This window comes from Galleria mellonella, unplaced genomic scaffold, assembly GCF_026898425.1.
Source record: "Galleria mellonella isolate WM207_F2 unplaced genomic scaffold, CSIRO_AGI_GalMel_v1 utg117, whole genome shotgun sequence".
Classification (NCBI taxonomy): Eukaryota; Metazoa; Arthropoda; class Insecta; order Lepidoptera; family Pyralidae; genus Galleria; species Galleria mellonella.
This window is the reverse complement of record NW_026441980.1, coordinates 2,769,594-2,786,136: the sequence shown is the minus strand read 5'-3', so window position 1 is coordinate 2,786,136 and position 16,543 is coordinate 2,769,594. Positions and strand designations below refer to the sequence as shown.

General features: G+C 33.8%; 1 protein-coding gene across 6 annotated transcripts in view; it reads right to left on the bottom strand.

Annotated features, from left to right (window-relative positions):
• The window catches only part of LOC128200780 (uncharacterized), a 151,450-nt gene that overhangs the window by 2,127 nt on the left and 132,780 nt on the right, over positions 1 to 16,543 (bottom strand). For 5 of the 6 annotated variants that reach the window (XM_052895298.1, XM_052895296.1, XM_052895294.1 and 2 more), the window contains exons 3-12: positions 15,827 to 15,966; positions 15,131 to 15,195; positions 14,411 to 14,549; positions 11,868 to 11,980; positions 7,668 to 7,802; positions 5,388 to 5,522; positions 4,507 to 4,726; positions 3,630 to 3,775; positions 2,133 to 2,468; positions 753 to 965 (exon numbers count right to left, since the gene is read on the bottom strand). In XM_052895298.1, coding sequence (XP_052751258.1) covers positions 753 to 965; positions 2,133 to 2,468; positions 3,630 to 3,775; positions 4,507 to 4,726; positions 5,388 to 5,522; positions 7,668 to 7,802; positions 11,868 to 11,980; positions 14,411 to 14,549; positions 15,131 to 15,195; positions 15,827 to 15,966 — 1,642 coding nt within the window. The remainder of the gene's footprint in view (positions 1 to 752; positions 966 to 2,132; positions 2,469 to 3,629; positions 3,776 to 4,506; positions 4,727 to 5,387; positions 5,523 to 7,667; positions 7,803 to 11,867; positions 11,981 to 14,410; positions 14,550 to 15,130; positions 15,196 to 15,826; positions 15,967 to 16,543) is intronic. The other variant, XM_052895305.1, reaches the window with a different exon arrangement.

Here is a 16,543-nt window from a genome sequence, read left to right as displayed (position 1 = left end):
ACATTTTTTTAATGGATGAAAGAATTTTTGAAATCGGCAAAGTAGTTGAGTTTTTTAATTTTTTTATACCACTGAGGTGGCAAACAAGCATACGGCCCACCTGATGGTAAGTGGTTACCACCTGCAATACTAGAGGTATTACGGGTGCGTTGCCGACTTGAAGAAACCTCTTTACCCCCCTTTTGAAGAACCCCGTGCTGTAGTCTCTTGGGAAAACCTCGACAGGGAGCTCATTCCACAACCTGAGTGTTCGTGGGAGGAAACATCTCTGAAACCGTGCAGTACGCGACCATTGAGGCTGTAGGACATGAGGACGAACACCCTGTCGATGGCGAGCCGTACGATGGTAGAATGTGGCTGTGGGCATCATATTGAACGATTCCTCTGAGCACAATCCATTGTACAGGCGGTAGAACACGCAGAGTGAGGCAATTCATTTCATCACAATTATACATATGTTTCCTCTTTATAATATTAGTGTAGAGGGGGGAAAGGGATTCTTAGTAATGGAGACTGAGAATCCCATACCAATATACCCAACCAGGTCGACCTCCTCGCGGTTCTCCCTGGAAACTATCATGGTTAATTCCTGATGAATTCATCATGATGGGCTAACTGGCCTGTTTTCATTCTCATCTATCACCCTTCACTGGTGCTCCGCCAGCGTATCCCGTTAGCGCAGGCGGGGTTACCATACTATTTTTACCCATAAAAAAAAATAGTGTAGATGTGTAGTGTGTGGCGTCGCTCACCCACGGGCGTGGCGTCGAAGAGCAGGTCGTGGTCGGCGGCGGCGGCGGCGGCGGCGCGCTCGCAGTTGGCGGCGGAGCGCGCGAGCACGAGGCCGGCGCGAGCCTCGCGCGACACGAAGCAGTAGCGGCGCGCCGCCGTGCTGTCGCGCGTCACCGGCGTCGTCACCACGAACGACGCGCCGTTCTCGTACCACCCGCCGTGGCACGTGTACGCTGATGCATCACAACAACAACGCATTGTTTTCTCATTGTGATTGTTATTGTTTTTTGTTTTACAACGCAACGAGCATGCGTTTCATCTGATGGTAAGTATTCGAGTATTCTGACACTTCCCTATGGTTGGCTGGGAGAGAATGCTTTTAGCATTAAGTCCGCCATATACACATATTTGTACTAATGAATAAATAAATAATTAAATAAAAAATAAGTGACTACCGCTGCCCATGATCACCTGCAACACCAACGGCATTGCAGGTGTGCTGCCGGCCTTTTAAAAAGAAATATGCTCATTTCTTGAAGATTTATATTTATAATAAGTTTATTACTGTAATCTTTTAAAGGAAACAGTAAATAGTATCTATCTATCTATCTATCTATTACAGTAAGAGCTACAACCTTCAAGGTAAAGGGCACTGAAATTTCCTAAGTGTTTGAACGGCAGTGCACTATCTTTTTTTGTTATGAAACTTAAAATGACAATCAAACTGACGGCCCATCTGATGAAAAGTGGTAACCGTCGGCTATAGACATGAGCAGTGCCATGGACATAACAAAGTATATTGTTTCGCCCATGATACTCTATTCATGAGGACTCAGTAATCCTATGAAACCTATAAATTCACTGCCATAAACCATCCTTCAAACCGAAACACAGCCATGCAAACACACCTGCTTCACAGTAGAAACACGAATAGGACAGAGATATTCAAGCAAACGACTTTTGTACAAAGTCTCCCTCTGGTATTTTTTATTATTGATTTATGAAGCTTACTTTTAATAAAGACAAATGTTCTTGTCTTTGGTAATTAAGAAATTAATTCATAAAACTATGAAACAGAATTAAAATATTTGCGACAAACATGCGACGACTTGATCATAGTAGATTCGACTATCGCAAGTACTCGAATCCTGTATTCGAGTATCATGTATCTGAATTTCCTATATTGAGTACTCGATTGCCTTAGTACACAGTAGTTATTCGAGTGAGTTCTCAAATTAGCTTGATATATTGCTAAGGGTGTTTTATTTGCCTTCATAATCATTTCTCATATGATGCATACATGTTTTTGGAGACTCTTGCCATCTCTCTCAAACTATATACAAACTATAATTCAATTTAAGTATCTAGTTTGTAAAATGTAAACAGAAATATATGCTCACCTGTAATTAATTCCTTATTCTGACAATTAGAATAAAACTCCATGTTCTTCACAGAGTTGCAGCCGACCTCTAGTCTGTTGTAATTGTTGACTACACAAGCTACCTCGGGCCCGTCCACCTGCCTTCTGCTCCTCAGCATCGGAGCACTCGACATATTGCTTACACTAAAATTGAACAACCTACTCCCATTAACCCTACGATTATGTTCGAACATTGCTTTCTCTCGCTTACTCCTATATTTTTTCTCACTCAGTGATCTGATATTTCTCTGATGCCTGCTGTTCTGTACAGTGTACTTTCCGGAATAAGGGCAATCCTTTGATTCTGGATTGCTTGCTGAAATTAAAAAAAAAAAAAGAGTAATAAAATATATTTACAAAAGTAACAGGAATTAAGATATAGTTATGAAGTTAAAAATATATTTACGTGACGGGATTCTCACAAACAATTTAATTTAATTAATTAATTTATTTAGAAAACTTGAGTCCATTTTAAGTGTACTTTAAATCTACGTCAATACTTTAATTTCTTTTTCACATTTGTTTCTTGATTTCGAGAGGACTATCTAATTTATTTACAAACATGTTCAGGATACTGTTGCCACTCCCGCGTATTCTATATAAGAACGAAGCCGTCTTTTTACGCCAGACTGCGTCAATTGGTATAACTGCATTAGTATGTTTTGCCATAGATGCAATGACAATAAAATTAGAAGTTATGGAGGCATAGTATTTTAATTCTCAGGAATATATGAGTGGTATTTTGAGAATCACTGAGTATTCTGTAAAACTCATCATCATTATATCAGCCGTTGACTGTTCACTGCTGAACAAAGACCTTCTCCGCGAAACTCATGAATTTGTATATATATTCTTTTTTATGTGTTAATATACTCGTAGATACGTCTGTTATTATTTACCGGCAATAATTTTCATTCCTTTTCATCGTATAATTACGTTTCTATTCTTCCTTAGGTTGAATGGAAGGGAATGTTATATAGCATTAAATACGCCTTTTGTATATATTTTTTTGTTGTGGTCAACAAAGAATAAATAAATACATATTGCTACATTCTATCGTGTAGGCTGTCAGCTTGTTTAATCTTATAAGATGCATATAAATCTACATAAGCTGAATTCCTTTTGAAGAGGTACAACTCAAGAATAAAGTTTCAAATGACAATATGTTAGTAATGCATCATCAAGTAGATTACGACAACATTTTGCACAAACTATGGGAATTAGTGAATGATGATAGAAATAAATTAATAGAGGAAGAAGAAACTTGTCAGAAATTATATAAAGATACTACTAGAAGAAATAACGAAGGTCGATTCATTAAACTTGTTTATTTTGTGTCTTTTCGGACATCTTATGTAATTCTATTAAATTGCATATTAAGGAGAATTTTTAATTAATTAAAATAAATGCTTTGAATTGTATGATAAAACTTCTCTATTCTACTACTGACTGTGAGTTGGTATTCATAGAAACTTACCAACTAAAGTAACATAAGGTGCTGTAACAGCATTGAAGTGATGAGGTGAACATGCATCATCAGGCCGGGATGTCGGCGAGCCGCGCTGCAGCTCAGCTATATATGTATCGCGACGATATAGCACCACGCAAACATATCGTGACACACTGGAATAAAAGAATACAAATGTAAACCAAAACAATTGGGACCTAGAATGAGACCATGTGAAACAACGGACGTTTAAAGTGTTTTTATTACATTCATTTGTTTTTTAATATAACAGAATTACGTTAGGATCGTCTAGATTTGATTTATTGGATCTAGATCATCAAATTGGATCATCATTATGATTATTAATAACTACTAAGAGTATGCATACAGCTGTGTGTTAGATTATATAGATAGTGTCTTCATAGAAATGCTCGAAAAATCGAGAAAAACGGGCCAACTTTTTCATAAAATTTTTCGTGATAAATAGTTATGAGATTCCTTTATAACTACTATATTTATTTTGTCTTATAATTTCTGCATCTTTTTAACGCGTAAACACTAATTTTATTTATTAAATAATACGTCAACATACATTTTATGCGTAAATATATAGAACACTGATAAACAAAAAGAGTCGGCTAATATGACAATTAGCTGATAAAAAGTTGATCCGTTTTTGAGGCTCGATGCTTTATTTATATAATCTAAGAGTTGTGTATATAAGAACATAAAACTGCATAGAAATCGCGAAGCAGTTTCGCAGCACTATGAATGTTTATATATATTTTTTTTATTATTATAGCACGCAATGCAAAAGAGAACGATTTACTCTCAACAGTTGACTGCACAATGCCGTCTCACTAAGTGTTTTTTGTTTTGTCGAAATTAATAAAAAACATATATTTACCAATGGTGTTGCCAATGCGCTACTAATGCTACGGAGTTCCCACTCGGCGAGCTGGCTTTCACATTGACGCAGTACACTTTAATATCGGCTCCAGTTTGATTCGTGATCCGTAATGTTGCGTTTCTCTGGTAGAATGTATAGTTACTGCTGAAGTCTAATGTGTGCCAAGTATGCGAGAACGTCATCCATGGTGGAAATTGACAGTTGAAACGTACTGATACTGGAATTAAAGGAATTGTAGATAGTTTAGACGTAGAAGTACTATTAAACGATGACAAAGTTTATTTATTTACCTCCTTATTTATTAAATTAAAACCTTTTGCAAGTTTATTTTAAATATAATACTGCTTTGTCACTTTCAAATTAGGAATTCAGCAACAAAGAAAGAGATAAGACATTCAATAACTAAAATAGACTCATGAGATGTTTGACGTTTTTATGAATAAAGGGCTTATGCTTTATTATACACACTTATAATACATAAAGAAATATGACAGTGGTAAGCAAATGTACAAAGGCGAGCTTAATTCTAGGAAAGTTCTCTTTCAGCAACTCCAAAGCGGAAAGGAGCATCAGTGTTCAAAGTTCATCAATTAATTTGTACGTAATGAAATACTAATAAGGGATTGAAGTGAAAGACGACGCGTAGTGCAGTGGTGTAATCATATCGAATATATATCGATTCGATCGATATCTCCTTAATTTGTATGTCCGTCAAAAATATATTTTGTTATTTCAAGTACTAAACGTTACAATAGTTGTTTTGGAACACCATGTTGACTAGACGTAAACGCACATAAGGTTAATAACCTTTGGTATTTATTTACTCAAAGATTAAAGATGTGTTCTATTGATTTTTGGATACATTCAAACATTCAAACCTCTTTTAAGAGCCATGGTCCTGGATCCCTCAGTGGCACTGAAGAGTCCATTGCAAGTCGCGTCCCCTGACTGCGCCACTCTATATTCCACACCCCCTGGAGATACTGGTCCTTCTTTAGCACCACTGCCAGATGCTGTAACAATAATATGGAATACTACATTATTCTATGTTCTTCTTTAAGCATAGGTTGTCTATAAGAGATTTGTACCCTTTTGTACTTTTATGTACATATTTTAATCTGTATTTATGCTACTGTATTTCACTTGAATTGTTTATGTCATTGTGTATTTTTATGTTTCTGGTGCAATGAAGAGTGAAATAAATAAATATAGCAGAAAACTTAGGTATATACTTAATATATTAATACAAATTTTGCAAGTTATTTGTAAATATTATATGTAAGCAACTGAAACTATTTGTTTATACCTACACAAATATTACATTCATCATCATCATATCAGCTTTTCACTGTCCACTGTTGAACATAAGCATCCCCCTAGGGGGTTTTGCCATTAGTTGCCACTTTTGACAGGCGGATTGGCAACCGCAGAAATGTTTAGAAATGTTTTAAGAGCTGTTGCCCATCCCTCGCCCTCCCTTAGTCGGCTCTTACGACACCCACGGGAAAGGAAGGGGTGGCTTATTCTACGCCGGGTCCACACAGCTTAAGATTACATTATTGTAAGTTATTTTGAATTAAAATGCATAACAGATAAGCTTAACTCTAACAGTTTACTTCTAGCAAACCAAGAGTAGACAGACATGTGCATTATTATTACCAGCAGTGTAGGCGTACAAAAAAGAAGAAAAAAAGCAATATGGTAATAGTATCTACACAATGATTACCTAATTATACTAACTTATAACATTCAACTTGATGGTCGAGGGATGGGCAGCAGCGTTCCTCTTTGAACATCATTAAAGCAAAACCCCCTTTATGGGAAAGGCCCATGTTCAGCAGTGGGCAGTTACCGGCTGATATAATGATAATCAATCATGTATGTATACTTACATTCAAAATTCATACACACACACAAGCACACACACACACACACACACACACGAATATATATAATATACTTAAAGGTAATATACGAGTATATAAACGAACATAATAGATTTTCGAAACAGAAGAACTAATTTAATTTAATTTTGAAGGTATTAGTGATTGACTTTCAGGAATGCAAAATTTTTGATTAGTTTATAATGTACACATACAATACAATATTGACATCCAAATAGTTAAACTGTGTCTTTACCTTAATCTTTTTAATCTTTTATTGGCTAGATACTAAATCATTTATGATCTGAAAACGTTATGAAAACATAACGTTTTCAGATAACATCATAGTTATCATAATTACACATACTAGCGTCACCAATAATATTTGCAATTTTCTGACTGACATCTAGAATTAGATTGAAGTTAAAAAGATAAACATGTATTTGTCTATCTACATATCCATCTACATTCAAGATTTTCTGAATAGATAGAGAAAACCAAGGTAAGAGGTCTCTATTTTTACACACATCACTTGTTTTATCTACTTTTCTAACTCATCTCACGGTCTCATGCATATTCATGCAGGCTCTGAAAACTCCTGATAAAATACATTTGACATGAATTTTATACTATTTGTATGAATTCGTCGTATATAGATGGGTGAATTTAAGCAAGAGCGATCTCTGTCCTACTTCGGTGAATAGTTTCAACTGTACTTTCAAATTACTTCCAACCCCAAAAAACCGATGTCCACGAATATAAAAGGAAGCGTTTAATGAAAAGCTTTTTGGGGAATTTAAGTTTTCTAAACACTCGAGACCAAAAGAGTTTTTTGGAAGTAGACAGAAGTCACACTTGTGGAATATAACCCAGGTATTTAGATTGCATGTGTGTAACTAATCCAGATATATAACATATAGTCACAATATACTTAATTTATTAAGAAGATTTTCAGAAATTTCGTCTCCTGTCCGACTTCAATGGACCTTACAACTGTGCCTTTAACATCGAGTCTCCAAAAAAGATCAATGTCCCTCAAATATAAAAGGAATTATTTTATAAAATATGTTCAGAGTTATACAGAGTATCAACTTTTTTAAAGACCCGAAATCAAAAAGTTTACTTTAATTAGACAGAAGTCGTTTTTGCTGAAAATCAGCCATTAATGAAAACATTAATTTATCACCACTGATAAAGCTGAGACCATGCCAGTGATGGGGCATTAATGAGTTATTGTGATGATGATAATGAGAGAGCTAAAGATTTAAGTCTTACCAATACCATTTGTCTTCTCGTAGACGAAGCATCTGTATCGATCCTCGTTGCTCGTTGCGTGATTGTGATGCAATTTGCCGACCAAGAATCGTAGGCTGCCCTCCTTCCAGGTTGCTAGGCACTCTAGTTCTTCCACTGAAAGCGTTAGAAAAGACAAATTCAGTGTCAAATATTTTACTAATTATCTTTTTGTTATTTCGATGAAAATCGATGATTTCGAACCAAAATTTTTGTCTTCTGAAGAGGAAGAAGTACCCGATTTTTGAAAAGCAGGTTTTAATTAGGAAGTACGTCTAGGATTACGGTAATGATTATGATGTTACTCTAAAACCGAATTATGAGATAGTTTCTTTTCTTTAGTTTATATGAATCTATAATTTATTCAATTCAGTAATATTATATTATAATAATTTAGGATTTGGTATATTGGAATAAAACAAATATTAATTTTTGAGAACTTCTAAAATAGAATTGAAGTTTCTTTTTAATAAAAACACTAAATATCAATTTAGACTTTTAATATGAATCTAGTGTGACAATAAACGAGCCTAAGCGATCTATTGAATTAATAGTATTTTCCAGAGAATAATTTTTTGGTGCCAGCTAGTTTTAAATCTATCATTTTTGAACTATCAGTCGGAATACATAAGCCACATAAGAACTGTTAAGCCACTTACTATAGTAAATATTTAGATTATATAGAGTGTCTTGATCTCCAAATGCAACGAGTAACGGGTCAACTATTTCATTATAATTTTGTGTGATAAATAGTTATGAGTGATTCTTTTATAACTTTTAAATTAATTTTATCTTATTAATTTTAAACCTTTTTTATCGAGCAAAAACTCATTTTATTTATTAAATAATTAAATATAGATACGTCAAGATACATTGTGTGCGTGTAAGTATATACGACAATACAATACAATAAAAAACGAGTCAGCTAATTTTACAATTAGCTGATAAAAGTTGGTCCATTTTGAGGCTCGACGCTCTATCTATATAATCTAAGAATAAATAATACAACAACTTAATTATAATAATTAACTTCATAAAATTTTGCTAATAAATCACAATCGATCGAAGAGTACTTTCATCAGTAAAGAGCACTAAAATCGGGGGAAACATTTTTTACGGACGAATTCAAAGAATTTGCTCTTTGAATTTGACAACAAAAAATTGTATACAATAATGCGAAATAAGAAAATTACCTTTGGGTAGATGGTTTACCACAACAAGACTAATCTAAAGGACGGCTGTTCGTTTGTTACAAGAGTATTGAAATCTTAAAAACATTTGAATATTTCAGACAAAGCGTCGGTGCACGCAATAGTAATTTAGGAGAGTTGCCTCCAAAAATAGACAGTAGTTTGCGAGCCGCCCGCTGTGGAGACAATCGCAGTACACAAATAAAAGATTTGTATAGACGCCGACATTTGTAAAGGCGGAGTTTTCATTGAAACGGAGGAAACAGAAACGAACTTTGGAACTGACAAGGTGTGAGTTCAACGCGGTCGATTGAATACATAGAATGCGGTATTTGGGGTCTACAATTGTACCTTGGTATATAACAGGCAATAGCATACAAACATAAACATTTTAGTCATCAGGAATGGCAATATATGCTCCAAGTCTGTCCTAGACGTCAAAATTTATCTTTTAATAGATGTACTGTATCGATTTTGGTAAAAAAAAATTATGGGATCAATCTGCAAGTATAGCCTTATAAAAAATAATTTTCCAAATAGGTTTACAACTGACGGACTTATGAGGTCTTTATTCTTTTTTTCTTGAATTTGTTTGAAAATGAAGCAATATGAAACTTACCAATTAAATAAATAAGTTTCAAAGTCGATTCTGAACTATCTAAGATCGATATCTTAGTTCAGAATCGACTTGTTGCCCGCTGGCAACAATACATGTACAAAAAATATTTTATATTGTGTATCACATTTTTGGGCAACAATCTCGCCTATCGTCTTCCAAAACTTTCTGTTCTGCGCTCAAACCAGTTCCTTTTAAGCATTATATATATTTTTATATCATTTTTTTAACGATGCTTAGATAATAAATATTTCCCCAAAAATTTCATAGGATTTGGAAAATCAATAACATCTCAATTTTGTAATCTTAATTAATTTTATTTTGTTACAAAAACTGAATAGCAATTTATCATTTCACTTTTTCAATTAGATATTCCTACATTAAAATAAGTAAGTATTTACCATCATCCTTGAAATCGGCACTGAATATTAAGTTTTAAACGAATCCTTAATTTCATTATCTTGTTAAAGGCAAAACAAATGATGAGCTTCCACTTAACTGGAGCTATTTCGATTCTTCATCCGCTAAATCTAAACAATGGATGGATGTGAACACCTCTGGAAGGTTGCCCAATTTATTTGTAAGCAATTTCCTAACTACAACATACCATTCCGCTGTCTCGGCAGAATGAGAACTGAGCAAAACATTATCCAAATCACAACGTGCATTTTTAATGACAAGTTTTCTCTTTTGACACTTTCTGTGCTTTTTAAAATATTGCTTTGTATTTTTTTATATATATATTTTTAAATTCTACTAACATAATAAGATTGTAACTAGTGTTTGTATATGGGCGATATTTAAGAAAAAATAATATGAGAGGTCTTAATAAAAGTATTAGAAGTCAAAACTTTGCCTGCTTGTCTATATTTATGTTTGTTCCGACATCAAGCAAAAACTAATGCATTATTTTTTAATGTGGTTTTGAGAGTTGTATTTCTGAAGGTGTAACTTAAAAACTTGGACGTGGACTCTATTATTATTTTTTCCACTTTTGAAATCCACGCATACGAAGTAGCGGGCAAATAGCTAGTATTGAATAATTTTATTAATTTATAGTAAGATATGCGGTTATGAAACAGTATTAGTGGTTACTATTTAAAATTATGAAAAACCTTAGCAATTTGGAACGACTTCAAAGATGACGTACCATTTTTTAATGACTTCAAAAATGACCTACGATTTTTGAATTTCAAAGATGACCTACCATTTTTGAACGAATTCAAAGATGACTTACAATTTTTTAACAAATTCTAAGATGACCTACCATTTCTGAACGAATTCAAAGATGACTTACAATTTTTTAACAAATTCAAAAAAGACCTACCATTTTTGAACGATTTCAACGATGACATCATTTTTAAACGATTTTAAAGATGATTTACCATTTTTGAACGATTTCAAAGATGACCTACTATTTTTGAACGATTTCAAAGGAGGCCTACCATTTTTTTAATGACTTTAAAGATGTGGTACATATTTCACTATTATTTTTTTGTAGGTTTGATATATAATATAATATTGTTACCAAGTTTTAGGTTGTTCTTATGAATATAAAATGTTGTTTATATGAAATAACTTTCAAGCTGAATTTACCTTGACTGGTAGATTGTAGCGTAAAGTATTTTATGATAAAATTATTTTTTTATTTTTCTTATCTGTTTAAAAACTATCCTATTTCTGAAGTTGAAGTAAACAGTTTTACAAAAAACATATTTACAAAAAAAAATTCTTTATTGTAAACGAAAACAGATACATAGTTATTAAAATTAATATACAAAAGCAAACTTATGTTTTTAAGTAAATTTAATTAAAATATTTTTTTTTTATACCACTGAGATGGCAAATAAGCATACGATCCTATCCGATTATAAGCAGTTACTGCAGCCTATGAACGCCTGCAATGTCAGGGGCATTTCGCGCGCGCTACCGTCCCTGAAGAAACCTTTTACCTCTACCAGAGGTAGACTTTGTACAAAAGTCGATTGCTTGGGTACCTCTGTTCCATTCGTGTTTCAACCGTGAAGCAGTAGTGTTTGCATGGCTGTGTTTCGGTTTGAAGGGTGGGATGTGGCGTGAATTTACTGGGTACGGAGGAATAACACCTGAGTTCTCAGGAATGGCAACGTATGGAACGAAACAGTATACTCTGTTATGTCCATGGTACTGTTCATATCTATAGGCGACGGTTCCACTTTTCATCAGGTGGGCCGTCAGCTTGTTTGCCATTTTAAGTTCTATAAAAAAAAATTGTAGTCTCTTGGAAAAATCTATACAGCTTATTGAGGTGAGTGGTTGAATGAAAGGCAGTTAAGCAGTTTCGGAGATTATCGTGAAGAAACCCCAGGACATAAGATATTTGTGTATTAAGATTACCTGTACTTTCTGAGCCGTAGACATCAGGACATGCTTGGTAGTTGAGCAGGAGTCTGGAATCTTCTGTACAGCTCTCGATCGACGATACAGGACTTTTGCAATCACCGTGACCTCTGAAAATGTTATTTTCAATTTAAAGTTTATAGACGATAAGAGGAAGACCGAGGAATAACTACATGGGACAGATAAAAGAAACACTAGGTGTCATGTCGTATAGGGAGATCAAGGAAATGGCCTGGGATAGAGCTGGCTGGAAGAAGATGCATGAATTAGTTGCACCGACAAGAGGAAACTCTTAAATGAAAAGAAGAAAGACGATGTCAGTTCTGTATGGATGATTCTTGTATAAAATCGAGGAGTTAAAAAGAAAGTTTAAATGATTACTATTCTTAATTTCTAGCTATTAAATATAACCAGTAGCCTATTTAATTGATATTCCTATTTACGTAATTCACGTGCACGAAGTAGTGAGCAAATAGCTAGTTATTAAATTAATTTATTAAATTTAAATGGATATTTCATTACAAAGGCAAAATAAAGGCACGTTCGAAACAAAAGAGGCTCCCAATTGATACGATTGACGTTAATGAAATTATCATTATTACAACAGATGTTGATCAAAATGATAATTAAAAAAGTGACGCGAGGCCGTCATCATTAACTATCTGGACTGTTGAAGTCATCAGTCATTATGATGGTATAATTAAAATTGAAGTACAATGACATGGGAAAATTATAAGGTATTGTTAAAATTAAAATGAAACCATTCTAGAGGCTACTTAACTAGTCGTTGCCCACGGCTTTGCACGCGTGTTGTTCTGTTTACTCTATAAATTTGAATTTTTGAAAATCCTTTCTTAGTGGATGCTTATATTATAATATAAATGTATGTTCCAAATAACTTAATTATATTAATAAGTAACTAAGTTGTTTGGAACAAGTTTATTACAAAGTTAGTTAGCATTTACTAACTTAGATTTAGTAGTTTTAGCCGTGTGAGATAGGCAGTCAGGACAATGGATTTTATAAGTATAATTAAATGTATTTTATATTGTACAGTAAAAAAAAAAAAAATTAAATAGCAAAGATATATTAAGGAATGTTATAAACATTTTATGGAAGTTATAAATACATTTCTCGATTTCAAGAGACAAACATTATTGCTTCTTTACTTTGCATCTTTTAAATCAGTTTTGCTTCTGTTCTCATTTATTATTTTTAGTAACAGAAGTTTTAATATTTCTCTATTACAAATGACTCGGTTTGTACATTTTCAACTAAATTCAAATAAAAAAAGGTTTTAAATTCGGTTGTATTTTTTTTTATATTTGTACTCGTAATCTCATAACTCTGTCAGTTGTAAAACGGTTCTTTAAAAGGGGGGTAAAGAGGTTTCTTCAGGGTCGGCAACGCGCGCGTAATAGCTCTGGTATTGCAGGTGTTCAAAGGCTACGGTAACCGCATACCATCAGACGGGCCGTATGCTTGTTTGCCACCTCAGTGATATAAAAAAAATTATCAAAATCGATTCAGTAATTTAGTTTTTTTACTGGTTTTGCTACAATGGGAGTAGTTTTTTTGTAAAATACAATCCTAATTGTATATCTAATAAATGTCATATAGATGAATCACAATAACATACATACATACATATCTGTCACGCCTGTCTCCCATTAGGGTAGGCAGAAACAATGGACCGTAAAATGCTTCGATTCAAACAAACCTCTTTCGCTTCTTTCACATTCATCAATCTTTTCATACACACTCGCCGGTTACGGGTACTTTTAATTTGGCCCTTCTTCAGCACGTTGCCTATTTGGTCAACATAAGTCCGTCTAGGGCGGCCTCTACCGACATCTCCATTCATTCTTGCTCGATATATCTCTTTCGTAATTCTTCTTTTATCCATCCTCTCCAAATGGCCACAAAAAAAAGTACAAATTCATGTCAAACGAATCATGCACCTTCTGAATGATGACAGCTTCAAGTTGAATATATCAATTGATTTGTGGTTGATCATAGTATTATACCCAGCGTGACATTTTTTTTATATATAATTTAGAATGGCAAACAAGCTGACGGCCCACCTGATGGAAAGTGGTAACCGTCGCCTATAGACATGAACAGTACCATGGACATAACAGTACACCCACATACTGTTTCGCCCATGATACCCCCTATCGTTGCCATTCCTGAGGACTCAGGTGTTTTTCCTCTGTACCCAGTAAATTCACGCCATATCCCACCCTTCAAACCGAAACACAGCCATGCAAATACGACTGCTTCACGGTTGAAACACGAATGGAACAGAGGTACCCAAGCAATCGACTTTTGTACAAAGTCTCCCTCTGTGACCATATGGTCCTCAATGAAAACAGAGACAATATGGTCCATGAAAAAGGTCAACCGAAAAGAGAATGACTTATTTTCAACGGTTGGCTGCACTATGTCGGCTCACTAAACGCTTTTTCACACTACGCTTGAAGGATCCGAGGTTATAGGACGAGGGAAAGACGTCATATTTTTATTATTTATTACATTACCTGTTATAAGTGAACGAGAACGGACCCCTCAGAGGGCAGTCGACGGGATCCGCATTTTCTCTGAACATGGAGTACAGGAGAGCATCGCCGGTGATCAGTGTACATAGGTGTGGTAGTGCGTCTCGACGGTAGCAGTATGCTGGAAGGTGATAAGTGGTAATTTTTTTTTTACTTATACAGGCTGATATCGAAACAGTAAGCATCATTTTCAGAGTGTTCTACCAGTGACATTATAATGTCAATAATTCATTTGCAAAAGAAATGAATGAATAAATAAGTATACTATACTAATATAATATTATACTAATAGTAAATGAGTATAGTATAATTTATTTGCATTATACAATATAGGGAATAAGCAAGACAATAAATGTAACGGCACATTTATATAAATATTTCTTACTTAATGTTAATAAATGTTAAAATATAACACATAATGTATTTAGCATTAATATAAACTTACGTGGTTACCCAATGGTAGTATAACATATCCTTCTGTAATTTTGAATTTTAAATATATATATATATATATATATATATATATATATATATATATATATATATATATATAGTGTTTCTTTATTTACCGAAATACGTATAGGTTACATATTTCGTCATAACTAGGTATGTAAAATACAAAAAAAACAAAAAATGCGAAAAGAAAAAAGGAAGAAAAATAAAAAAAAAACTATAAAAGAGTAAGAGTTTGTAATAACTTACTTTCCTTATATTGAAGAACATTTTGATGTTTTTCATGCATCACAACACATCGGTAACATCCTTTTCTGAAAAAAAAAAAATAACCATTAGAATAACATAATTAATATCCTATTATGAGAGAGAGAGAGAGAGAGAGAAAGAGGATTGTTAATAATATAATAAAAAAATGTTCATAAATAAAAAATCCACAACGAGTAAACACTATCAAGGGCAAAGACTAATGAAAATCGGTTCAGAGTTGACGATGATACTGCGTAATATACATACATATAAAAAATCCAGTTACAATCCAAAAATCATAAATCATCATTATCAAATCAATCCGAAAAAGTTTAAAAATAGTCGAATTGAGAATAAATATATAATTGGGCAACGGGAGAAATGGTCATTACTTTAAAAATAGAATTGAGAAACATTCATTTTTAAATCGGTAAAAAATAAAATAATTCATTGTAGTATCAGCCGTTAATCGTCCATTACCGAACATTGTCTCCTCCATAAGGAGGGTTTTGCCAGTAGTTGCCACGCTTGGCAGGATGGTTGGCAACCGCAGTTTGGCTTTTGTTGATGTTTTAAGAGGGACTCTGCTGCTCACTCCTACATTCATAAGTTCCCTTAGTCGCCACCTACGACATCCACGGGAAAGGAAGGGGTGGCCTATTCTATGTCGGTACCTATAAAAAAAATAATACGTACTCGTCAGCAATAACGAATTTGTCTCCTTCCGAAGAGACACATTTGCCCTTGTTGGAGAGGCGGTCACCTTCGATGAGGATGGGCTGGATGACCCCAGATTGAAACCACCGCCCATGCCACCGTACCGGGAACGTGCAACCTGTTAAGGAAAGAAAAAAATAATTAATACTCTACTCTACGAATAAAAGATCTAATTGTAATAATGCATCTTAGATTATATAGGTAGAGTGTCTCCACAGAAATGCTTCGAGAAAAATGGGTCAACATTTTCATACAATTTTGCATGATAAGTAGTTATAGTATAGTGTTTCCTTTATAACTATATTTATTTTGTTTTATCATTTTTGCATCTATTTAAAAAAATAATAATGCGTAAACGTTCGTTTTATTTATTAAATAATACGACAAGATATATTGTATGCGTAAGTATATAAAACACTGACAAAAAGTGAGTCAGCTAATTTAACAATTAGCTGAGAAAAAGTTGACTCGTTTTTAAAGCTCGATGCTCATCTATATAAATAATTTACGAAGAATCAGAATGGAAAAATTAATGGATAAATAAAATTGCAGTGGAGAATAGAATTTTGAGCCTAATTTTTATTTCTAAAAGTTTTAGTGTTCCTTAAACTACAAGTATACTAGACTATTTATTTTTTTATTTAAGAAAAAAAGCCACTCAGTTTGTTTACACTTTCCCAAAATTTGCAGTGAGTT